The sequence below is a fragment of the Gasterosteus aculeatus genome, chromosome 11 (assembly GCF_964276395.1).
Source record: "Gasterosteus aculeatus chromosome 11, fGasAcu3.hap1.1, whole genome shotgun sequence".
NCBI lineage: Eukaryota > Metazoa > Chordata > Actinopteri > Perciformes > Gasterosteidae > Gasterosteus > Gasterosteus aculeatus.
In genome coordinates this window covers 14,140,455-14,160,530 of record NC_135699.1, presented here as the reverse complement: position 1 = coordinate 14,160,530, position 20,076 = coordinate 14,140,455, and the positions used below count along the sequence as shown (strand labels likewise).

Here is a 20,076-nt window from a genome sequence, read left to right as displayed (position 1 = left end):
GGATCACACCTAGATTATAATTAAGCTCATTTTTAATGCACAATTTTCTGAAGAGTCGAACACACGTTGATTTGATGCATTTGATGTGAGCTTTGTGTGTGTGGCAAAATTAAATGTATGACACCTGCATAACAACGTGGTGTACTGTATTTGCAGCCAAAATGTTCATTTATGATAGTTAACCCAACGTATTCTGCAAAAGGGCCTTCAGGTTCATGACAAATTAGCACAACAAAAAAACACAAAATGTTTTCTTAGACTTTCTTAACCTAAATAAACATAAACAATACTATATTCGACTTGGTCGAGGTTGAAATAATTTTAGGATTCAACGGTGAAGTATAAATCATTAAAAAAAGGAGAAATCACTATTTAGTCAGGTTGCTGCCATCTAGAGGTTTACTGAGTCCTCATCTAGTACAGTACAATCATGCTACGCTGAACACATTGTGCCATTTAGAAACATTTCTGTGGTCTCGTGAGGTAAAATTATACAAATATAATGTAAAATAAAGTTGTTTTACTGACATATTAACATCTGTAATTTCAAATCCACACTATGTTACAACAAAAATGAACGCACATTTTCACACACAAACACACGCGCACACATTCACATTATACAATGCATACTTAGCACAACTAGAAATAGTTATAAAGCCTATTTTTGTCCATCGCTGTGTTCCTCAAAGAGCCGGTCAACGTGGGCAACCAGGCCGGCAGAAACTAAAGACAATGGAGTCACTTTCCTACTCTAAAACCTTCCATGAATCCTTTGCTTCATCAAATATAGCAGCATGTTAGTTTCTGATGTATCTGCAACGCAAAAATGATTACGCTTATGACCAAGCTCCCTTCACTTTGCAATCTCTGTCACGGGGTCTTACCCAGCATGCACTCTGTTCAACGTATAAAACATCTCATCCTCGCTAAGCAATGTTCAAACTTCTGTATCTTGTTCATCATCATCATCATCCTCCACCTCCAGCTGGGGCAAGAGTCTGTAATTTTCGTTGCCCGTCGCCAGGAAGGCTGTCCTGGGAAGAGCCTCGTCTTCCTCAGCGGGGACCCGGCGAGGCGACTCCAGCTGCTCGGTGGAGCTGCACTTGGTGTAAAACTCTCGGTGCATCTCGTGGCCACCTCCGTCCGCGGAGCGAGTGTTACCGGCTTTGGGGTTTTTCAACGTGAAATAGATGTAGCCGATGGGAACGGGCAGGCTGGCACAGACGATCAGCGTGATGATCATGCCAAGAGCCCAGCCTGGGTACTCCAGAGTGGCCTCAGAGGCCTAAAGACAAGAGGAGGAACCGCATGTCAGAGGGACCAAATGAGGGCAGGCGCGACACTTGCACAGAATTATTCAATTATTCCTTCAGATAAAAGTGTCTTTTAGCAGTTATAAGAGTATCTATATATGAATGTGAAAAAGTTCATGCATAGAAGTAAATCAAATTAATCACAACATTAAAAACATTGTAAAAATAATACATATTAAGTTGCTTCAATATTTATTTTTGAGTGCAGTTGGGGGGAGAAATATACAAATCTAGTACGTCATGTATGTTGTAAACCATAACAAAGGCTTTTGTACGTCACATTGTTTTGCACAGGACAAAAAGCTGTATCTTACTGTGGTTTGGTTCCAGGCGGTGTACGTGGGCCTTTTAAAGAACATACGCAACAAACTTGCAGTAAGAAGACCAACCATCGACAGCAGACAAACATATTTCCAGAGATATTTGTACACCACTGGAGGGCGCCAATTGAGCATGACTTCAATGTCATCCAGGAAGCTGCAGTGACAGAAAACATCTACAGGAGATAAGGAATAAAACGCAAAGAAACTGCACAGAAACAATTGAACGGCTAATGTTCGCGATTCTGGGTTTCTTACCGATCAGTTCCATAAACCCACGCCACACTAAAGGTTTCAAAGATTACAACGATGACCAGCGGTAGAGTTGCAGAGTAGTCGTCGAACATAGTCACAAAATAGTTGCCCGAGCGCTGAGTGAACAGCAGTCCGATCAAGAAGCCCAACGCACAGCTGGACACTAGGAAGCAAAAGAGAAGGCAAACAGTGTCATCTGAGCCGTGTGACGAGACAACTGTACACAGACACCAAAATATCCGAACATAGGCCGAATATTTATATTTGAAACGTCAAAATATATCATTTAAAAAAGTACACCTGGACAAAGGTCCTTTGAAACAACAATGATAGGTGCCTATAGTACAGAGCGCTGTGAGAAGTCGTGTCGATCCGTTTGCATCACCAGTGAGAAGAGTCCGGTGACGGCCCAGAAGGCTGAAATTGTCCATGAGAGGTGTGAGGATTCCCTGCATGGTCCCAAACATGGTGCTGAGGCCCAGGTTCAGCAGCATTAGGAAAAACAGCGTGGACCAGAAGGGGCTGGCAGGGAACAGGGCCATCACCTCTGTGAATGCAATGAACGCCAGCCCCGTCCCCTCTACGCCCTGCACGCATAGAAAGGGAAAAGATGGAAAAGGCAGTGCAGAAGAGTCTGAACGAGAATTTTAGAAATTATGATCGAAGAGTTCCATGCACGTCCAAAAGAAAACCAGACAAGCGTGTTGATTTCAAATCAGTCTCACTTAGCGAGAACATTGCCCCATCGTAAGCATCATTATTTGGAGCCCTATTTGAAGATAAACTCTGACAGCACCCCACCAGAAGCACTCCTATGGCAGTCTGCAGTAAGAAGTGAGTATTCTTTAAGATAAGATACATGTTAATACCTCAACAGCTGTTTATTTAGTTTCTTCTTTTCACTCTTCTATCACAGCTTGCTCCCATTTCACCGCGAGACCAACTAGATACGGTTTCCCACGTGTTTTCTTCCACGTAGCAGCTGGATATTCTGCACAACCTCACATATTTCTCAGCGGTCATGGGAACGATTATTGTTTTAATATATGAATCCCGGATTGTTTTTTGAGTGAAGAAACCTTTGGAAATATTCTCTCTCTCTCTTGTGTTCTGTAAAAGGGAGTCGTATTAAAATGTTTCATGGTGCTTTATGGATAAACAGCTGCTCTAAACTCAGATTTTCACTGTGCACCATGTGTGTAAAAGGGTCAAGAAGCTTTAATTAGTACTGGTACGAGTAAAAAGTCCTTCAGTTTATTTTAAAATAGATTTTACTAACCCTACAATTGTTGTCTTTGCTAATTTTAACTTTATGGTTTTCTGAGATATTTTTCATCCCTCTTAGAACAGATTTTGTGAAGCCCGGCACATGTTGATAGCCCACTTAAAAAGAAGGATGATTTAAAATGATATCTCCGGTGTACCTTGTTCATCTCCTCTTCCAGGCTGCAGTCCGTGATGTTAGGAGCCAGAGCTGAGCCGTGGTGACTGTACCACTCTCTGTATTCAGCTAAAGACACGGCGCTCGGATCGCTCGCGTTGATCCCGGGCCGACCGAGGCCGGCCAAGAGCGGAGACGATTCAAAGGAGGACATCAGGCTTAGAAGACCAAGATTTCTGGAGGACGTTAGAGTAGAAGGATAACATAGAAGTAAGGCACCACTTGGGCAAAACAAGTTACTTTAGACACTGTGTAAACTAAACATTTGGGCTTGACTGTTAAAAATATTGCGGTAAATGGTAATGATTGCAAACTGAGGGAAGTAAATATTCGTGGACACACGCACACACACACACACACACACACAGACAGAGGCAGCCGTACTTTGTCACGCAGCGCAATGCAATGTTCTTGGCGCGGAAACCCAGCACGACAAAAACAACCAGCGAGGCCAGAACGGACGTTGCGAAGTTGATGCCTGAGACCATCAGCGCGTCCCTGTGGCAGTTGTTGTGGACGGGATTGTAGGAGGAATAAGCTATAACGGAGCCGTAGCCGAGTCCCAGGGCAAAAAACACTTGTGTAGCAGCCTGGCGCCACACCTGCATACTACCCCAGATTTCCAACTGAAAATGATCACGAAACAAAACCCTTTTTAGGTATAAATTAGCCCAAACTCAAAATATTAGAGACAAATCAACACGTGATTATGAATAAACACATGGTGAAGTTTGCGCTTACCTTAGGATAAAACATGAAGGTGATTCCTTCAATCGCACCGTCCAACATCAACCCTCTGATGAGGAAAATAAAGAGAACCACGTAGGGGAAGACCGAGGAAAAGTACATCACCTAAGATTGGGACGAAGAAAGGGGGGAGGGTTTCAGTGCTGGAGCATTTAAAATGGAATGGTTTGACCATTAGATGAAAAGACTAATCCCATTAGTTAGCATAGCGTAGCATTTAGGCTGGAAACGGGTGGCTTCGTCTGGAGAAAACTAAATCTGCCTCCCAGCAATAAAGGTTATTAATTATGTTTTAGAAATGTAGTTTTTCTAACGATGACGTTGATATCCCTCCATGCTCGCTGACAAAGAGAAGAAAGGTTATCTCACCTTAGCAGAAGACTTGATGCCCTTGATCATAGCCAGAGACACGATCGCCCAGGCCGCCAACAAACACCCCGTCATGATTGGGTTCAACTCTCCCGATTCGTCGATGGAGTTTGTGATGTTAAGAGCTTTCCGAAACCAGAAATATGACGTTGGGGAAGAACCTGCGCACTCCTTCACTGTTGATTGAGAACAGACATCCTAGACCTCACTGGCAACTACAGTACATGACACCTTATTTTGACCAATGCCTCAAATATGTCAGTACCTGTGTCATTGGTGGTCACATCAGTTGGGCAGTGCTCCCACGGCAGAGGATACTGAAAGGAATTGCCCATGTAGAACAGGCTCCATGCGATAATAACATTGTAGTAAAGAGCCACGTAAAAACAGACCTAGAGGAGAACAAAGCATTCATGAATTATTTACTTACTAAATTTTCAATATTTACACACAGTTATTTATGATTTTAAGAGAAAAAATGGGGGAAAAAACAACATAGCATACAAGTATGCTTGTGTGTTGTTGTGTGTGCACAGACAGTTCCTGAGGACTCTGTGTTTGCCTTGTTTCGTCTGAAGGGAATAGTGTTATGCAAACAAACATCCAGCGATTCAGCTCACTGCTTCTCTCAAATCATCAGCGTCCTTTTCTTAAGTACACATACACAGTGCTAATAATAAAAAGAAAGTTGTTTTTTCATGAGACCAGTGGACGAAGACGTTCGTGCTTATAAATCTTTTAAATGTGGGGCTCAGATCTAAAATACTTTAAAACCCGAAAGTCAGCCAGCTATTGAACCATGGCAGCTTCGCCAGGGTTCGATAAGTTATAAGTAATCATCGTCCATCACGTAATCATGATGGATGATGGATGTTATTGGCTCTCCATTCTGCCTTTAATTCGCCACCACTAATAAATAAACCAAACTTTTCATTCGTCCATTTAAATTACAAACCCAAAACCAGAACAAAATCATGTAGAGTAAAGAAAGCCGAGCCTCACGATGCAGCTGGAGTAACCGATCCCGGCCAGCTTTGGGGAGATGTGCTTCCACACACCGATGCTCCCTTGGCGAATGCTTTGGCCAGCCGCCAACTCCATGAAAAACAGTGGAACTCCCACAATTGTTAAAAGAAAAACATACAGCAGCATGAAGGCCCCTGGAAGGAAGCAAGGGACATTTTAAAACATGAAGGTGATGTCGTGTTTGTCTAATGCATCAAAAACACCCATGTGAGCATCCTGAAGAGAGCTGCGGTCAAAAGTACACAGCGGAAAAGTCCAGAAAAAGACACTCACCACCTCCATTTTGGTGGCAAAGGTACGGGAACCTCCACACGTTCCCGAGGCCCACGCTGAACCCCACCTGTGCCAACACGTACTGGATCTTAGAGTCCCATGCAGGTCGGTCGGCATCGCATGTCTCAACTGCGTCTGGATCTTGGCCCGCTGTAAGCTGCGTTTCAGACCGACCCGCACCCAACCAGGCTGGAGTCTCGTTGCTGTCCAGTGGAGGTTTCTCCGTCTGGCGTAAACAAAGGAGAAGAACAATGAACTTCACTGAGAATTTATTGATGTAAAAGTGATTCGCGTATCGACAGAGACAGTCAAAATAAAGGCCTCAAGAAAAGTATGTGTCCACAAAATTACATTTAGCAACACCTTTACTCTATTTTTCATGAGTCATATATAGAAATAATATAAGGATATGAAAGGTGTACAGTGTTTGTTAAAACTAAAGACCATTGAGAGCCCACAGAAACTACACCGGGCTTTTCAACCTCGACCGTCCATATGGAAACCCGATTGTAACATGTAGCTGCTGCAAGAACTGTTCTAAACAAACAAGGATGATATGTTCCATGTGGGAAATATACTGAGACACTACGCGCTCGGTCTGTATGGTCTGCATTTTATAAAACAAAACCCACGTCTCAACATTGTCAAGAAAACTCTTGAGTCATTACACACAGTGTGGTCTGTGTCCTAAAAACTGGTGAATGAGCCCGTTGGCTCAAATGTAATCAGATCATCAGGCTGCACTTGAACTACACACACACACACACACACACACACCAACTGACTTTGCTCACGTGGGTGAGCCGGACCCCAAACGGCCAAACGTGTGCCCAGCTGGCTTTAGAACACAGCGTTGCTGCTACAATCAGCTGGTGAGAATGGAAAATTACAGGTGGCGTTTGACCTAGTAGAGCACTTGACCGGTCAGGACACACGCACGGGCAGATACGTCAGGTGATTTACGAAATACGTGCACACACACACACACACACACACACGCGCGCGCACACACACATAGAAAAGTGTGGGAGAGTGACACAAATATATGTGCGCACACATAAATAGATGGGAAGGGAAGAGCAGCAGCCACGAGGCATGTCTGTGGGTGAAGGAGGGTCTCCGGTGTTGTGGAGTTGGGATTGGGTGGGTACAATGAGGGGGAGGTGTTGGGCTCACATTGGCTCACACTGTGGGTGGTGCTGAAGTGCACGGGTGCACCATGTGGTGTGTGTAGGGTTGGTAACAAGAGAAGCTCATGAGGAATTTTTCGTCAACCTTTTGAGGACAAAATTTATCAAAGACACAAGCGTGCGTTTTGTGGTGGTAGTGGTGACGAGTCCGTCAAACATCCTCCAACGGTACTTCTCAGGCGTGAACAATCAGTCAATTGATACGTGGGGGAAGTGGAAAAAGGATCTGCCACGATTATGATGATGAAGTAACCGAGTACAAATCAACGTTGAGCACATAAACCATTTGTGCTCAACCAGTTGAAGCCCCCAAGATTAAGCTAACCTTGAATAGGTATTGACCAAGGTTACCTGAATCACAATCTGTGTCACACTGTGAACTGATATGTGTGAATAACCGTAGTGGTGTACCTTCTTTTCACACACACACACACACACACACACACACACACACACACACACACACACACACACACACACACACACACACACACACACACACACACACACACACACACACACACACACACACACACAGAGAGAGTGGTTGTTCATTCTTTCCCATTGGTCAGCCAGGGTCTATCTCTGGTACAAGATGGAAACCACACATCTGTCCTCACTGAACTGCAATAGAAAATACACAAAGACCCGCCTAGCTTATTCCTAAAACACCGCTGTGTCTAAAAAAAAACCCCAAAACATACTCAAAGAAAGTTATTTAAGACTGTTAGACTGGATAAACTCCAAAAGTGGGGTATTTTGTTATTGATTGCTGTGATCTTGTCATTTTACACACATGTTACACCATATGTATGTGTGTGTGTATTATTCAAACAAAGAAAATTACTATATTATATTTATTAAATCATTATAACTAAAAATAATTTTAACTGTTTTCGGTAAGGGTTAGTTAGAAAAACACTTTCAGTACATGTTCCCTTCCTCCAGAAAAAAACTTTATTGCCAGAATAGTGCCTCCCCCCAACCCCCCCAATCCCTGTATTTACACAGTAAATACTAAATGAAAGTGGTATGCGGCTGCGGTTGTGTACAAATTCATTAAATAAACTCTAAATAAATATTGTCAGTCAAGTTAAGATTTTTCTAAAAACACTATACATAGGTTAGGTAGACATAATGCGTTATAAAAGCCTTAATGTTATCTAAATTCCATAAGAGTCATACTGAACTTGTCTCATGATACAGAAATGATGGTTCTACATGTAGAAAAAAGCATAAAGTTGCAATATGTCAGTCACTTGTATTTGAAACACTTTGTTTTTATGTGTTCACACATAATGTGGCTGGATGCTTTAAACAGCATGTGTGCAGACACCCTGCCTTGTGCAAACAGACAGAATAAAGACCCTTTCACACTTGTGATTTTACATGTCAGCATCATGTTTGAGGACGCAGAGTCTTTTTTTCTGTAAAAGAATCTTTGGTAACACTTACGCAAGGCCTTTGAGGGAGACAACTCAGGAACTAGCAAATGAAACCATCACACTCATCGCGCCATCTGGTTTTTAGTGATAAATAGTTGTGATAAATCGACATTTACAATGTAGCATACTATGAAATGAATCACAGCGGTCGTAGAAATGCACCAAGGAGCTGCAGAATGGGAGCTTTATCGTCCGCCAAAATCCACAGGTATGTTTGTTTAACTTTCTCTACCGACCCCAACATGGTTTAGGTCTTGAATCTACCCTAGTTTGCATTGTTCTAAAGGAAACCAACACCCTGCACAGGTAAACAATAGCAATTACACATACAATAGGCTTTTCTTAACACACACACACCCTGGGATTACTTTACTGGTATAGCATTGTGGCTGTCAATCATAGAACCACTCACCAATTTCCCTCTCATTAGTGTCTCATTGCCAAAGGATACCATAATAAAACGAATATACAAGTCATTAAATACAATTCTGGGTTACATACTGGCTTCGGTGAGGTTTGTCAGTTCGTGGATGGTTGCACTTCTGTCACACTTAAGTCAAAATGGAACCATGATCATGAATTTAAAATGCTAATGTGAAGCGGTTTGCATCCACATAAGACCTTTAAGAGAGATTGTTACCAATGTTGTAGTCAGAGCCAAGAGTGAAGGGACACATCAACATGGACATGTGGTTGAAATAATAATAATAATAATAGGAATGTGTAGCTATGACAGTATTTCGAAACATAACATAGCACCACTGGTATGTTTTTGAACAAATGTAGAGAAGTTCAGCAGCGCAGCAGAGATTATTTAAGCCGCAGCCATAAAGCCGATTCATGACGCGCGTAAGCAACAAAGGAGTCTATACATCACACAACATGTGAGAGCAAGAATTTGGGGGAAAAAGGGGGAAACCAGTCAAGCAAAAGACAGAAGCAAACAATGAAAGCACCGGGATGTTTAAATATTAGAGGCCCTTCGGTCCCGTTGGTTAGGCGCAAAGGCGTCGGTGTGTTGTGGACGTACCATGCTGACCGCGCGCTCCAAGAGAGAAGCCACGAGTTTCTGAAGTCCTGGAGTTGGTTTCTCTGCTCGTCACTTTATCTCCCCCACACCCCCCTCCTCCTTTTATTTACACCGCCGGTACTATGTTTGATTTTGCAAATAATCGGGCTGACAAATAGTTTGCTGGGGAAGGAACGTCGCGCGCAGACGGGTTGCTTCGCGGACACGTTTCTTGCGCTGGAGCAAACTTTCTCGCCGGCAACCCGAGGAGACGTGAAGGAGAAGTTAGCGCAGAAGAAGCCAGTGGGAGGGACGAGGGGGCCGAACGGCCCTTCCCCAAAACGTTGCGTGGGTGGGGGGGGGGGGGGGAACAACACGCTCTGCTCGACGTTCCTTTGTGTGGCCAGTAGGTGTGACAAAAACACCGCTGACAGTTTGGCGCAATTACACGTGGTCACTGTCGTTGCACTGCTTTGGAGTGTATTTAAATCTGGACATGCGGATTATAACTGTATAACTTTGCCTGCATCTGTGCCAAAAGTAAAGTCATGGCTGCGCAAGAGAACGTAGAATAAAAATGCATACAAATAATGCGCGCCAAATTCATTCCCAATTAAGTCCCAAATAATTTAGATCATGGCACAGACAGGTGTACAGAATGAGCCAATATCACTTCACGCGTCTTGTTCGCACAAATGGAAAACAAGTGGCATTTAACTTCAAGTTCATAGAGCCTGTGATTTGGGTAGGAGATTTTTCTGAGGAATTTTAGGGTTAACACTAATCATTTTCATAAAGTTATAGGCGCATTGTTGGAGGGACAAAACGATAATGTCGATGTCCTCTAACCAACAGTGGAGGTCACTGTTCACCAACTAGTTTCCACAAAGCCACGATCCTACTTCCTTTTCTTGTAACCAGGGGTACCTGGTATTGCATTATTGTGGTGAGGGTTATTTTTAGACATGTTTCGACCTGACATATTTGGACCGTTTCAAAAATAAATTCCATGACAAAGATTTAAAAAGGAAACTTTAGGTCAAGCTCACAAAGATGCAGAAAGAAGGATGGGAAGCGTGTGTGTGTTTTTTATGTTAGAGAACTAGAGGAGGGTGAAAACAACGTAGAAAGGAAAGCTGAACTCGTTTTTCCCGTTTCTGCATATCTCGACGAGGTGGGACCTCAATGTGTATCTTCACCCAGTACTGATACAACTCAGCGTGAGGATTGGTCTCTGTGCCATGATTGAAACAAACAACTCTAAAAGGTACAGTAATGTATCTAAATTATAAATGTGGATTCTATGTGTTATGTGAGTGTTGGTTTGTGTTTGTGTCTATCTGTGTGTTAGTGAGACCAGTTCACTTAGTTTGTGTCAGTATTATAGTGCTCAGAGGAGACTTTTCAAGCAGCTTCACTTCATCTTGACCCATTAGAACATTTCATAATTTGTCTTTAATCATTTGTGTGAGAGGCCTTTTCTGTGTTATGTCCATTTTATGTAAAAATGTTAATGATTGAAATATTCTATGTCATATTAACTGGTTAAATAGTAGTAGTAGTAAATAGTGTTGGAAGACAATGGACGACAAAGGAAATGCAAGGAGACGAGCACAAGACGTGTCAAAGATACAATGTGTTTCCAAAGCAAACACTTTTATATTCAACAGCCCCGTTTATTTAGCAACATTGTGTCGTTGCGTTGTCTGCATACCACGTCAATGATGTCAGTGGTTTTTCCTGTCAGGTATATGTGTCACTCACATGCACGTCGCAGAACGGGTGTAAATACTTTCTGCATTCTTACAATCAGCCTGAGGAATGCGGCAATAATCTACACTCATTCATCCTTTTTGAATATATTCAAATTAGTTCAGTTAGAAAAATATAAACATTTAACAACCGAGGTACGAGTCACAAGAAGTAACGCCAATAATGTATAGTGGGATAATAATAAAAGAGGTGTTAAAACATCACTCAAAAGGTAGAATACCAGTAAAAATTTAGATAAAGGAGCATTATTCCTATTGTATGTGCATGATTTTACTCTGCATTCACACAACAGATGTCTGCATCGCCGCCTCCGGTGGCCCCTAGAAAGCATTTCCGAGTCGGGTTAATTCCAGGGGAGCAGCTTTCTCCTGGTGGCCCGAAAAGCAACACAAACATCTACAAAGGTACAGTAAATTCATCTGCTTAGTGTGTGTATATATATGTGTGTGTGTGTGCCACAAAGATGCATTATAGTACAGTATCCTACTTCATATTGACAAAAAATAGCAAACCTTTGTTTGATTTTGTACAAATTTTGTCAATGGTTTTGTTCTTCCTCTGCTCAGAGAAATGTGCCACTGGGGATTCCAACTATACGTCCCTACTGAATGCAGAGAGTGAATTGGTACGTACGCGTGTAGATCATTTTTCTTGCATGTATGCTGACTAAAGGGTTTAAGCTTCCAAATAATCAATAATAGTTTAAATCCAAATGGGAGCAGGAGGCAATCTGTGCAATAAATCTTAGACAGAATGAGGTCCCTTATCATTACAAACCACATACTGTATTTATTCAAAAGGATATATTTTAGTATTCATTCTTCAGCAGTATCTTTAGCACACTGGTAACAAAGTTTTGACGTTGGGTGAAGCAAAAAAAGACGACTTTAAAACGAGACATCAGGAAATATTACAGCTTACTGCTTCCTTGTTTGTTGCTTTATCCACTAATAAAATACCAGTAATATGAACTCTTGACTTTCCAAATAATTTGTGGAGCTCGGTCTTGTAAGACATGCTGTGTCTTTCTAGGAGTCTATGAACCACTGCTTTGACGATGTGGAGCGCTTCATGGCTCGCCTGCAGCAGGCCGCTGAGGCCCAGAGTGTTCTCAACCAAAGGAGCAAAAAGAGAGGCAAGAAGAGCAAGAAGAAGGACCAAGACGGTGAGAGTTTCACTGAAATATCACGGTAGTCATAATATAACATGGGTGGTCTAAATTAAATGAATACTTTCACTTACCTTCGACGTTGAATGTTATATTTAGGTTTAAAGTTTGAAGATGTGTAGATGAGTTGGTGGCAGAGACGGGCAGTTAAATAGTTGGTGGCGCTTGGCAACAGATCTTTGGCTTCTGGTGGAGGAAGGAAACTTGAGACAAAGGACAAATATTAGCACACTACTTCACGCTCTGGAAGATGATCAACTGGCAAGGGGCCAAAAGATTCTTGGGAGTATTGTGAAATTACCGCCTGCAGGCCGGCACGTACAAGGAAGATGACAAAGAAATGATTGGAGCTGAGGCCAAGTCAATCCGGAAAGAGACTATATATGTGTAATAAATTGACAACGTGTGTGTTGGTTCGTTGCAACATGATCAGGTAAAGCTGGGATTTGTATGACCCCAGTTAAGGCTAAAGCCAATGGTTGTATAAATGTATTAATAATAAAATAGAAGATTGTTATTAGTCACCACCAGAGTACTTTCTGGAACATGCTAGAACTGCACTCAACAACCTATTCTATACTTTTGTCTGTTTTTGTTATTCTTTCTGGATTATTCATTCATCTCGCTCAAGGTGTTGACAAACTCTTTCAATTTGCAGTTTGTAAAATGTTCAAGATAATTGAATAACTCAATAAATATATTAATGACGCCTCCTAATATTAAGTTTGAATTTACGTACAGCCACAAAATGCTTGTGGTGGAGTTATGAGTTTCCTGTTAAGATGTAGTTGTGATTCTGCTCCTCTGTGCAGAAGGTTTGTTGGCCCTGAAAGCTTCCCCTCCGTCAGAGAATGACTTTGTGGACCTCTTTCAGAAAATCAAGTATTCCCTCAGCCTGCTGGTGAGTTAAAAGCGGTCTTAATAGAGCGCTGATTAACTCTGGAAATGCACAATTTAGATAAAACCGGTGACAATGAAAAGGTAAAATAAGCCAATTTGCTGGTTTATTCAGGACCGTCTCAAGTCAGCCATCGCAGAGCCTGATGCACCAGAGCTGCTTCATCACATCTTTGTGCCTCTCGGACTGGTGAGTCCTTCCATCCTGTAGTAGATTCTCTCTCTCTCTCTCTGTGATACTGAGTGTAGAAACGTCTCCTTCACAGATGGTAAAAACGACGGGGGGGCCGGCGCTAGCGGCGTCAGTGGCCAGTCCTGCTATGACCATCGGCGCTGTGTCACTGCTCCAAAATCATCTGATCGAAGAGGAAAAGGAGCTGTGGACGTCATTGGGGCCCTACTGGACTTCATCTGGGTGCGTGTTTGTGTGTACGCGTGTTTGTGTGCGTGGATCTTGGTTTCAGAGTGTTGCTCCAACAAAATTCTCTCTCCCCCCCCTTTTCAGTTTACACCTCAAGGTGTCCGTGCCTCCATACTCACCTGTCTTCATGGACGGGTGGAAGCCTCAGGCCTGTGACCCGACTGGCCAGCCTTTCGAAGACCCCGTCGAGTCACAGCACAAACAAGATGCTTTCGAGGAAAGCAGGGAGGCCAGACTGAAACAGGATCAAGTTCGACAGACAGCGCAGCCTCCTGGTGAAGAAAGGGGGGAAGTGTAAGTCTGTAGGCCTCGTGAATTCATTACAGAGAGAGATATAATTATGTGTTAAAGTGACAATGACGACAGAATCAAATCACAAATGTCTGCAATTAACTATTTACTGCGCCATAAAATTGTCTGGAGGTGATAATGAGGACTATTACCGAGACCTGACTCCCTTTTGTTAATTGCTTCTTGGTTTTTTTTCACATTACTTTTGACCAACGCTTCTATTTCAGAGGAGAAAGGGAGCTCCCCCCAGAGGGGGACAGACTTTACTGCTGCACTTACGACTTTGTGGCTAGAAACAGCAGTGAACTATCTGTGCTACAAGGAGAAACCCTAGAGGTACGCATCCACAACTACAATTTGGGGCCTTAAAAGCAGATGTATTCCTCCAAGTTATAACCTCACTCGACCGATTCTCCCTTCAGCTCATTAGTTCGTCAAAGAAATGGTGGAAGTGTCGAAATCGCTTTGACCAGATAGGATTTGTCCCCTCGAACATCCTGGAGCCTCAGTCCGCTCCGAATGGCCGGGGGAGAACCAGCCCAGTGGTGCGCAGGGAGTCAAAGGTACGACAACGTACACAACACACACACACACAGTGATTTTGCACACACTGCAGCTTCTCGCCTCATGCAATCCCAACCGTTTTTGTTGTTTTTTTCATTCCCGCTGTTGCTCAACAGAAGATGCCCATTTCCCCTCCGACAAAGTACTTGTCATATGCTGGATCGAGCCCAGTTAGGACCAGTCCTGAAGCCACGCGCCCACTGCGGCCACAGAGCATGGTTTCACCATCAACGCGGGAAGAAGACAACGGTCGAGGTAACACGTACACGCATGTTGAAGTCAGCAACGGTGAATCATACAATCATAGCATGGACTTGTTGCAACATTGAACTCACAAACGTATTGAATCCCTGCAGCGTTTTAAGTTGTTTTATCGTGTAACAGTCTCTCATCCGTCACTTAAGCGATGTAAAGTCTTGATAATTGGCCAGAAACGGACCACTTTTAATATGATGTGCTTCAGAATCCTTAAAAACATTAAGCGCTGATCTTGAATTGGAGAAATGTTTGATATTTGCCGCCCTGGTAGTGAATGACGAGCTTCTTCGGCGGATAGTTGTGAGAAGAGACTCCTTACGTCCGCCGGTGCTCCCCACCTCAGCCGACATCACCCCCCTGAACTACCACTCGCCCTCCGCCGATGTGGAGGCCTGGCTGCGCACCAAGGGCTTCACTCAACAGTGAGTTATACCTGTCAGAGGAAACTCCAGCTCGGACATAAACCTGAATTCAGGACAAGGCCAGTTGGTAGAACGTCTTAGTTATGCCACATCTTATTCTGAAAATCCGCCAGGAATATCAAGAGATTATCAAAGGGCCAAAGAACCAAAGGACCAGGACTGGACAGGGCAGCCTGCCAGAGCCTGACGCAGTGTAATGAGCTCAATGTGAACGTTGGACATAAGTATGGCTCTTATATTTACATGTTTCTTCTTCCTGCTCTTGCAGGACGGTCCAGAGACTGTCCGTCCTAAATGGAGCACAGCTCTTCGCCCTGCAAAAGGAGGAGCTCCGCGCGGTGGCTCCAGAGGAAGGAGCAAGAGTCTACAGCCAGATTATGGTGCAGAAGGCGCTTCTCGAGGTTTGTCCTGTTTTTTGTGTGTGTGTGTGTTTGTGGGGTCATTCGTCGGTTGTTTGTTCAGCCTTGACTTATGCACAGACTTGGGTCGTTTTAATACCCTGTTACCTACATTGACTAAAGAGTATTCACTTTTCAACTTACAAAACTAAAACATACAATTTAGTTGCTAAAGAGCTCATAGCCAGTTCCAGAGGAGAGATTTTAAAATGATTAATCACTAGATAGCCTTATTGTTGTTGGTCTGGTACTGCAGGAATCTCTTAAAATATCAATACTGCTTTGTTAAAACATATTTTTCTATTGCATTCTACTCAGGACGTGCACAAAGCTACTGAACTGAAGACGGCGATGGAGAAGCAAAAACTGAAGATTGGCCTGATATCAGAATAAAAAAGTGTGAAGTAATACAGATCAATGGAGAGAACAGTCGCGTAGCATGTAGAGCTGTTCGCTCACTGATGTTCCAGATTGATTTTAATATTTGATCCTACGTGCAGTTATACGTAGGTGCTCCTTTTTCTTATTCTTACCATTTGGTAAGATCCTTTTCCTTATAACATCTAACATTTTGTTCACAATTTAGGCACAATTCAATACAGCGTTTTACTAAGCTAAACCTAATACAGTGACACCAATGAGTCCATTCCTACGTTTACATTTGACTGAAACTGCTTTTTGAGCTACAACAAAAATACATTTGGTCAAGAAAGATGCTTAAATGTCTTTAATTGCCCGCAAATCTCAGTTAAGACAATATTCCTTGTTGCACACGGATGCTGTTGTGGGCCAGAAACACATTGAACTGATACAAATTCAGTTCCCCTCTTTGTGTGATGCTTCTGATTCTTTGTGACTGAAGCTGATGAGTTATGACAAAATGTACACCGCTGTCATTTTATTGGCTTGAATTCTTTTTTTTTCCATCAATAGCAGGCGGACGCAAATCACCATGTTTTTTTTAGTACATTTATTAACCGACAGCAACATTTTCAAAGCAACATTGACCAGAAGTTGAATGTTCTAGTGCCAACATTGATTATTTGAATCATTAACAATTTCCAGTTTAGAGCTTCTCACTCATGTTATTGGACTTATTTCTTTTAGACAGGAGGTAGAACTATTACTTAACAATATTGTGTGTGTATAATTTATTTATATATATATATATATATATATATATAATCAGCTGTAAATTGTAAAACTGTATGACAAAACTGTAAAACAATTCATCCATCCGGCATTCATATTTATTTAAGTTCATCCACTGTAGCTCCACACAACACCTCGATGTTTTGCACGTAGTGATAAAATACATCTCATCCTGACACCAAAGGACAAACGTTGCAGGTCCCCATTTGCATGCAGCTATTAATATATTTTGATTTATAAAACAACAAAAAAAACGTGTCACATTTGTTCCAATATAATATAATCTTTGTGACTTTAAGTGCACTTACTGAGGTAAATTATTTGATAGGCAGACCCCTGAGCAGCAGGAGCAGAGGTACCGTTACGGATTCTCATTGTCGTGTCTGAGCCATAGACTTCAGGCCTTAGCATCTTCACAGGTGATGGTCTGGTCACAGCACTCCCACTTCAGGAGTTCTTTACTCTGGAACCACAGCTGGATCTCCCTCTGAGCCCCTTCAGGTGAATCGCTGGCATGAACCACATTCCTTTAAATGACCAACACAAATCCTTATTTTACTTCCGACGTGGAAAAGTCACGTGCAAAATCTAGAAAGTGGTGGTGTCATGCGATTGTTGCTTAACCCTGAAATTGACACAAAATGAGGTCAAATGGCAACACGTTACCTGCTGACATGAAAGCTGAAATCTCCTCTGACGGTGCCTGCCTGGGCCTCCGCTGGGTTGGTGTGTCCCACCATTGTACGAGACGTCTGGACCACCTTGTGACCTTCCCACACCTACATATAAATAGAAGAACTCTCACAAAATCAGCATATTCAGGACTTGCAGATATTAGCGGGTTCACGCCTGAAATACAATGTATTTTTAAATCTATGATAGCATTCATTTTCGAAAAAACAACTTATTCCGGAATTGTAGAGATAAGAGCAACCTCACCATGACAACAACGGGCCCTGAGCTCATGTAATCCAGCAGACTGGGGTAGAAGGGCTTAGTCCTCAGTTCACAGTAGTGCTGAGACAGAAGATCCTCAGACACCTTCCATGCAGAGACAGAAATTAAGCTAAGAACACACAACAACCTAAACCAAACACGTTCACGCGTTTACCTGCAACATTTTCAGGCCGACCAGCTTGAAGCCCCGCTGTTCAAAGCGCTGCATTATCTGTCCCACAAGGCGACGTTGGACTCCATCCGGCTTTATAGCAATGAGAGTCCGCTCCCTCTCGTCTGGGAAAGCTGCTGGGACAGAAACCGTGGAAGACAAAGTAGTAAAACCTTCATGTAAAGCAACTACATGCGAAAATCAACATGTAGTAGTAAAAGCACTCATGCAAAACAAACAAACAAACAAAACAAATGCATAACAAATATATAGACGTTGATACTATGGAAAAGCACTTATCTTTTTAGCTAATTGAATTAAATGTAATATTTATACATCCGCTGTTGAGTTTATAGTACGAAAATCTGCAAAGCAACTAAGCAAAGCAGTCAAACAAACACAGTGGACTAAAGGGGACAAATGTTTACTCAAACGGCTTGCAGGGGGACATCCAAAACACACACAAACATATCGGAACGCATGCACATCGGTTTACAAACACAGATGAACTGCGCACACCGGATATTGTTTGGATAAATTGTTGCGCACCGCACAGCGGCTAATGAATGACAGCACGCAATCAATACGCACGTGACCCGCCACGGGACCCACTTGAAATCCGCCTGTTACGAGTAAAGTAGGAAGAGTCTTTGAGTAGCTGCATGGACGTTTTCACCCCCCACGAGAAAAGGGGTTCTGGTGACGTATCTGGTGTGCATCCAAAACCCCGCAGAACACGCGCCACGCAGACCCCCGTTTAACAGCCTTCGAGGCGGTTCACGACCCCTCGAGTTGGGCATTTGTTTGCAAACGTTTGGCCCCGTTCGACGCAGATAGAACCCGAGGAAGCCTGCAGCCTTTTTGAACGTAAACTATTTAAAACGGCGAAGAAAAGGCGCAAGTGTGTCATTGCACGTGTTAAACTGACTGAGTTCATAGGTTAACCGGGTCGGAGTTACCTAGTGAGTAAAACGGGATCCGATCCTGAGGAAAAGAAACAATGTTGCACAATGTGGCGTTTTCACATAACTAGCAGAAATGCACATACAAGTCAAATTCGACGTTCTCGCGGAGCAGTTGAGCAAACATCCACCTTACCCGATTTGTTCCGGTGTCCTGATCCTGCAGCTCCGCCGGGCAGCGCAGCTGACAGCAAACCTTTGGCGTTTCCTCGATTTGCTGGATAAAAGTGTCGCAGGAGACTCTTGGAGACGGACCGCTGCAGGAGGAGCATGTTGCGACGCGTCCAGCGAGCCTCTCGAGACAGAAGTCAGACCGCGTCAATCAGAACTCACGAGTCACCCCACCGCCTGCCAGCCGCCCCGGTGGTCGATCAAGCATGTTTGCGATGACAGATGTTTGCCTGCGGGTTTTTTTATGTTTAATTTGGCAAAAACAAATACACTTATTGATCAAATATTCTAGCACTGAATTGAGCTTTTGTGTAGAACTGAATTTATCATTTAAGAAATGTACAGTGATGACTCACGTTTTTTCAACTACAGCTTTGAGAACATCATTCAAGTTCTTTGGTTCATATCCAAACTATTAAGACCATTGTCATTTAGAGAAATTGCAAGAAACAAAAGGTATTAAAAAATTAAAGTAAAACTAATGGCTCCCACATTTTCCCAAATGTAAATAAAATGTGTATTCGTTCAAACACTTTAACCTCCACACACTGTTTGCAGTGCAGGGTTACAGGCTCAGACTTGTCAGCTACCGAAGACAAGTCGATGGGACAGCACAACATTGGAAGTTCATTTCTGATACATTCAAGCGGCAAAAATTGAACATCTTCGTGATCACTGAAGATACATTTGGATGACGTCTAGTCTGTCACAGGAACAAAGTACCCAGTGCTAGCGTTCTATCGACACACTAATGACCAATCGGTGTATCTGCATGCGATCACCTGCTCATCAGCCACCTGGAGCAACTGGGGGTTCAGGTCGAACCACTGATCTTCGGTTTAACAAACGATTTGTCTCATTTACCAATGACAACATACTTTATCTGCATGGGAGATCGAACTGTAATTCGAATCAACTAGATGTTGAGATTTTGTTCTTTTCATCAAAAGGTTTTGCAGTGACATAAACCTTCAAGTTTCTTGAATATTATAGCTTATTTAAATGTTTAGTTGACATCATACCGGAACCAGTATTTGCATTCAGCATCGAGAGAGAAGACAAAAACAGATGACGATCTAAATCGGTGGCTAGACTTCAAA

General features: G+C 42.8%; 3 protein-coding genes across 6 annotated transcripts; 1 reads left to right on the top strand and 2 right to left on the bottom strand.

The window, feature by feature from the left end:
- Positions 1 to 14: 14 nt before the first annotated feature.
- Positions 15 to 9,792, bottom strand: slc6a16a (solute carrier family 6 member 16a). Its single transcript, XM_078083958.1, has 12 exons — positions 9,413 to 9,792; positions 5,748 to 5,973; positions 5,451 to 5,608; positions 4,714 to 4,840; positions 4,449 to 4,624; positions 4,074 to 4,184; positions 3,717 to 3,958; positions 3,316 to 3,508; positions 2,277 to 2,478; positions 1,895 to 2,054; positions 1,631 to 1,793; positions 15 to 1,288 (listed from the first exon to the last, which is right to left on the bottom strand). Exons 1-12 carry the CDS (start codon positions 9,413 to 9,415, stop codon positions 941 to 943), a joined length of 2,109 nt encoding a protein of 702 aa, XP_077940084.1. The 5' UTR covers positions 9,416 to 9,792; the 3' UTR covers positions 15 to 940.
- On the top strand, positions 8,397 to 16,819 carry eps8l1a (EPS8 signaling adaptor L1a). Of its 3 annotated transcripts, XM_040190456.2 has the most exons (15): positions 8,397 to 8,590; positions 10,566 to 10,658; positions 11,457 to 11,568; positions 11,731 to 11,789; positions 12,197 to 12,329; positions 13,145 to 13,233; positions 13,345 to 13,419; positions 13,496 to 13,644; positions 13,735 to 13,944; positions 14,169 to 14,277; positions 14,364 to 14,504; positions 14,622 to 14,760; positions 15,035 to 15,185; positions 15,454 to 15,586; positions 15,902 to 16,819. In XM_040190456.2, the coding sequence occupies exons 3-15, from the start codon at positions 11,457 to 11,459 to the stop codon at positions 15,974 to 15,976; spliced, it is 1,575 nt and encodes a 524-aa protein (XP_040046390.2). In that variant the 5' UTR covers positions 8,397 to 8,590; positions 10,566 to 10,658; the 3' UTR covers positions 15,977 to 16,819. The 3 variants fall into 3 exon arrangements, with proteins under 3 accessions (XP_040046390.2, XP_040046391.2, XP_077940085.1); XM_040190457.2 differs by lacking the exon at positions 8,397 to 8,590 and having other exon boundaries at positions 10,338 to 10,658; positions 14,625 to 14,760; positions 15,902 to 16,297; XM_078083959.1 differs by lacking the exon at positions 8,397 to 8,590 and having other exon boundaries at positions 10,338 to 10,658; positions 14,625 to 14,793; positions 15,902 to 16,297.
- Positions 16,816 to 19,265, bottom strand: nme4 (NME/NM23 nucleoside diphosphate kinase 4). Of its 2 annotated transcripts, none has more exons than XM_040190459.2 (5): positions 18,942 to 19,265; positions 17,847 to 17,977; positions 17,675 to 17,776; positions 17,402 to 17,514; positions 16,816 to 17,262 (listed from the first exon to the last, which is right to left on the bottom strand). In XM_040190459.2, the coding sequence occupies exons 1-5, from the start codon at positions 19,075 to 19,077 to the stop codon at positions 17,133 to 17,135; spliced, it is 612 nt and encodes a 203-aa protein (XP_040046393.2). In that variant the 5' UTR covers positions 19,078 to 19,265; the 3' UTR covers positions 16,816 to 17,132. The 2 variants fall into 2 exon arrangements, with proteins under 2 accessions (XP_040046393.2, XP_040046392.2); XM_040190458.2 differs by having other exon boundaries at positions 17,847 to 17,980; positions 18,942 to 19,206.
- Positions 19,266 to 20,076: the final 811 nt, after the last annotated feature.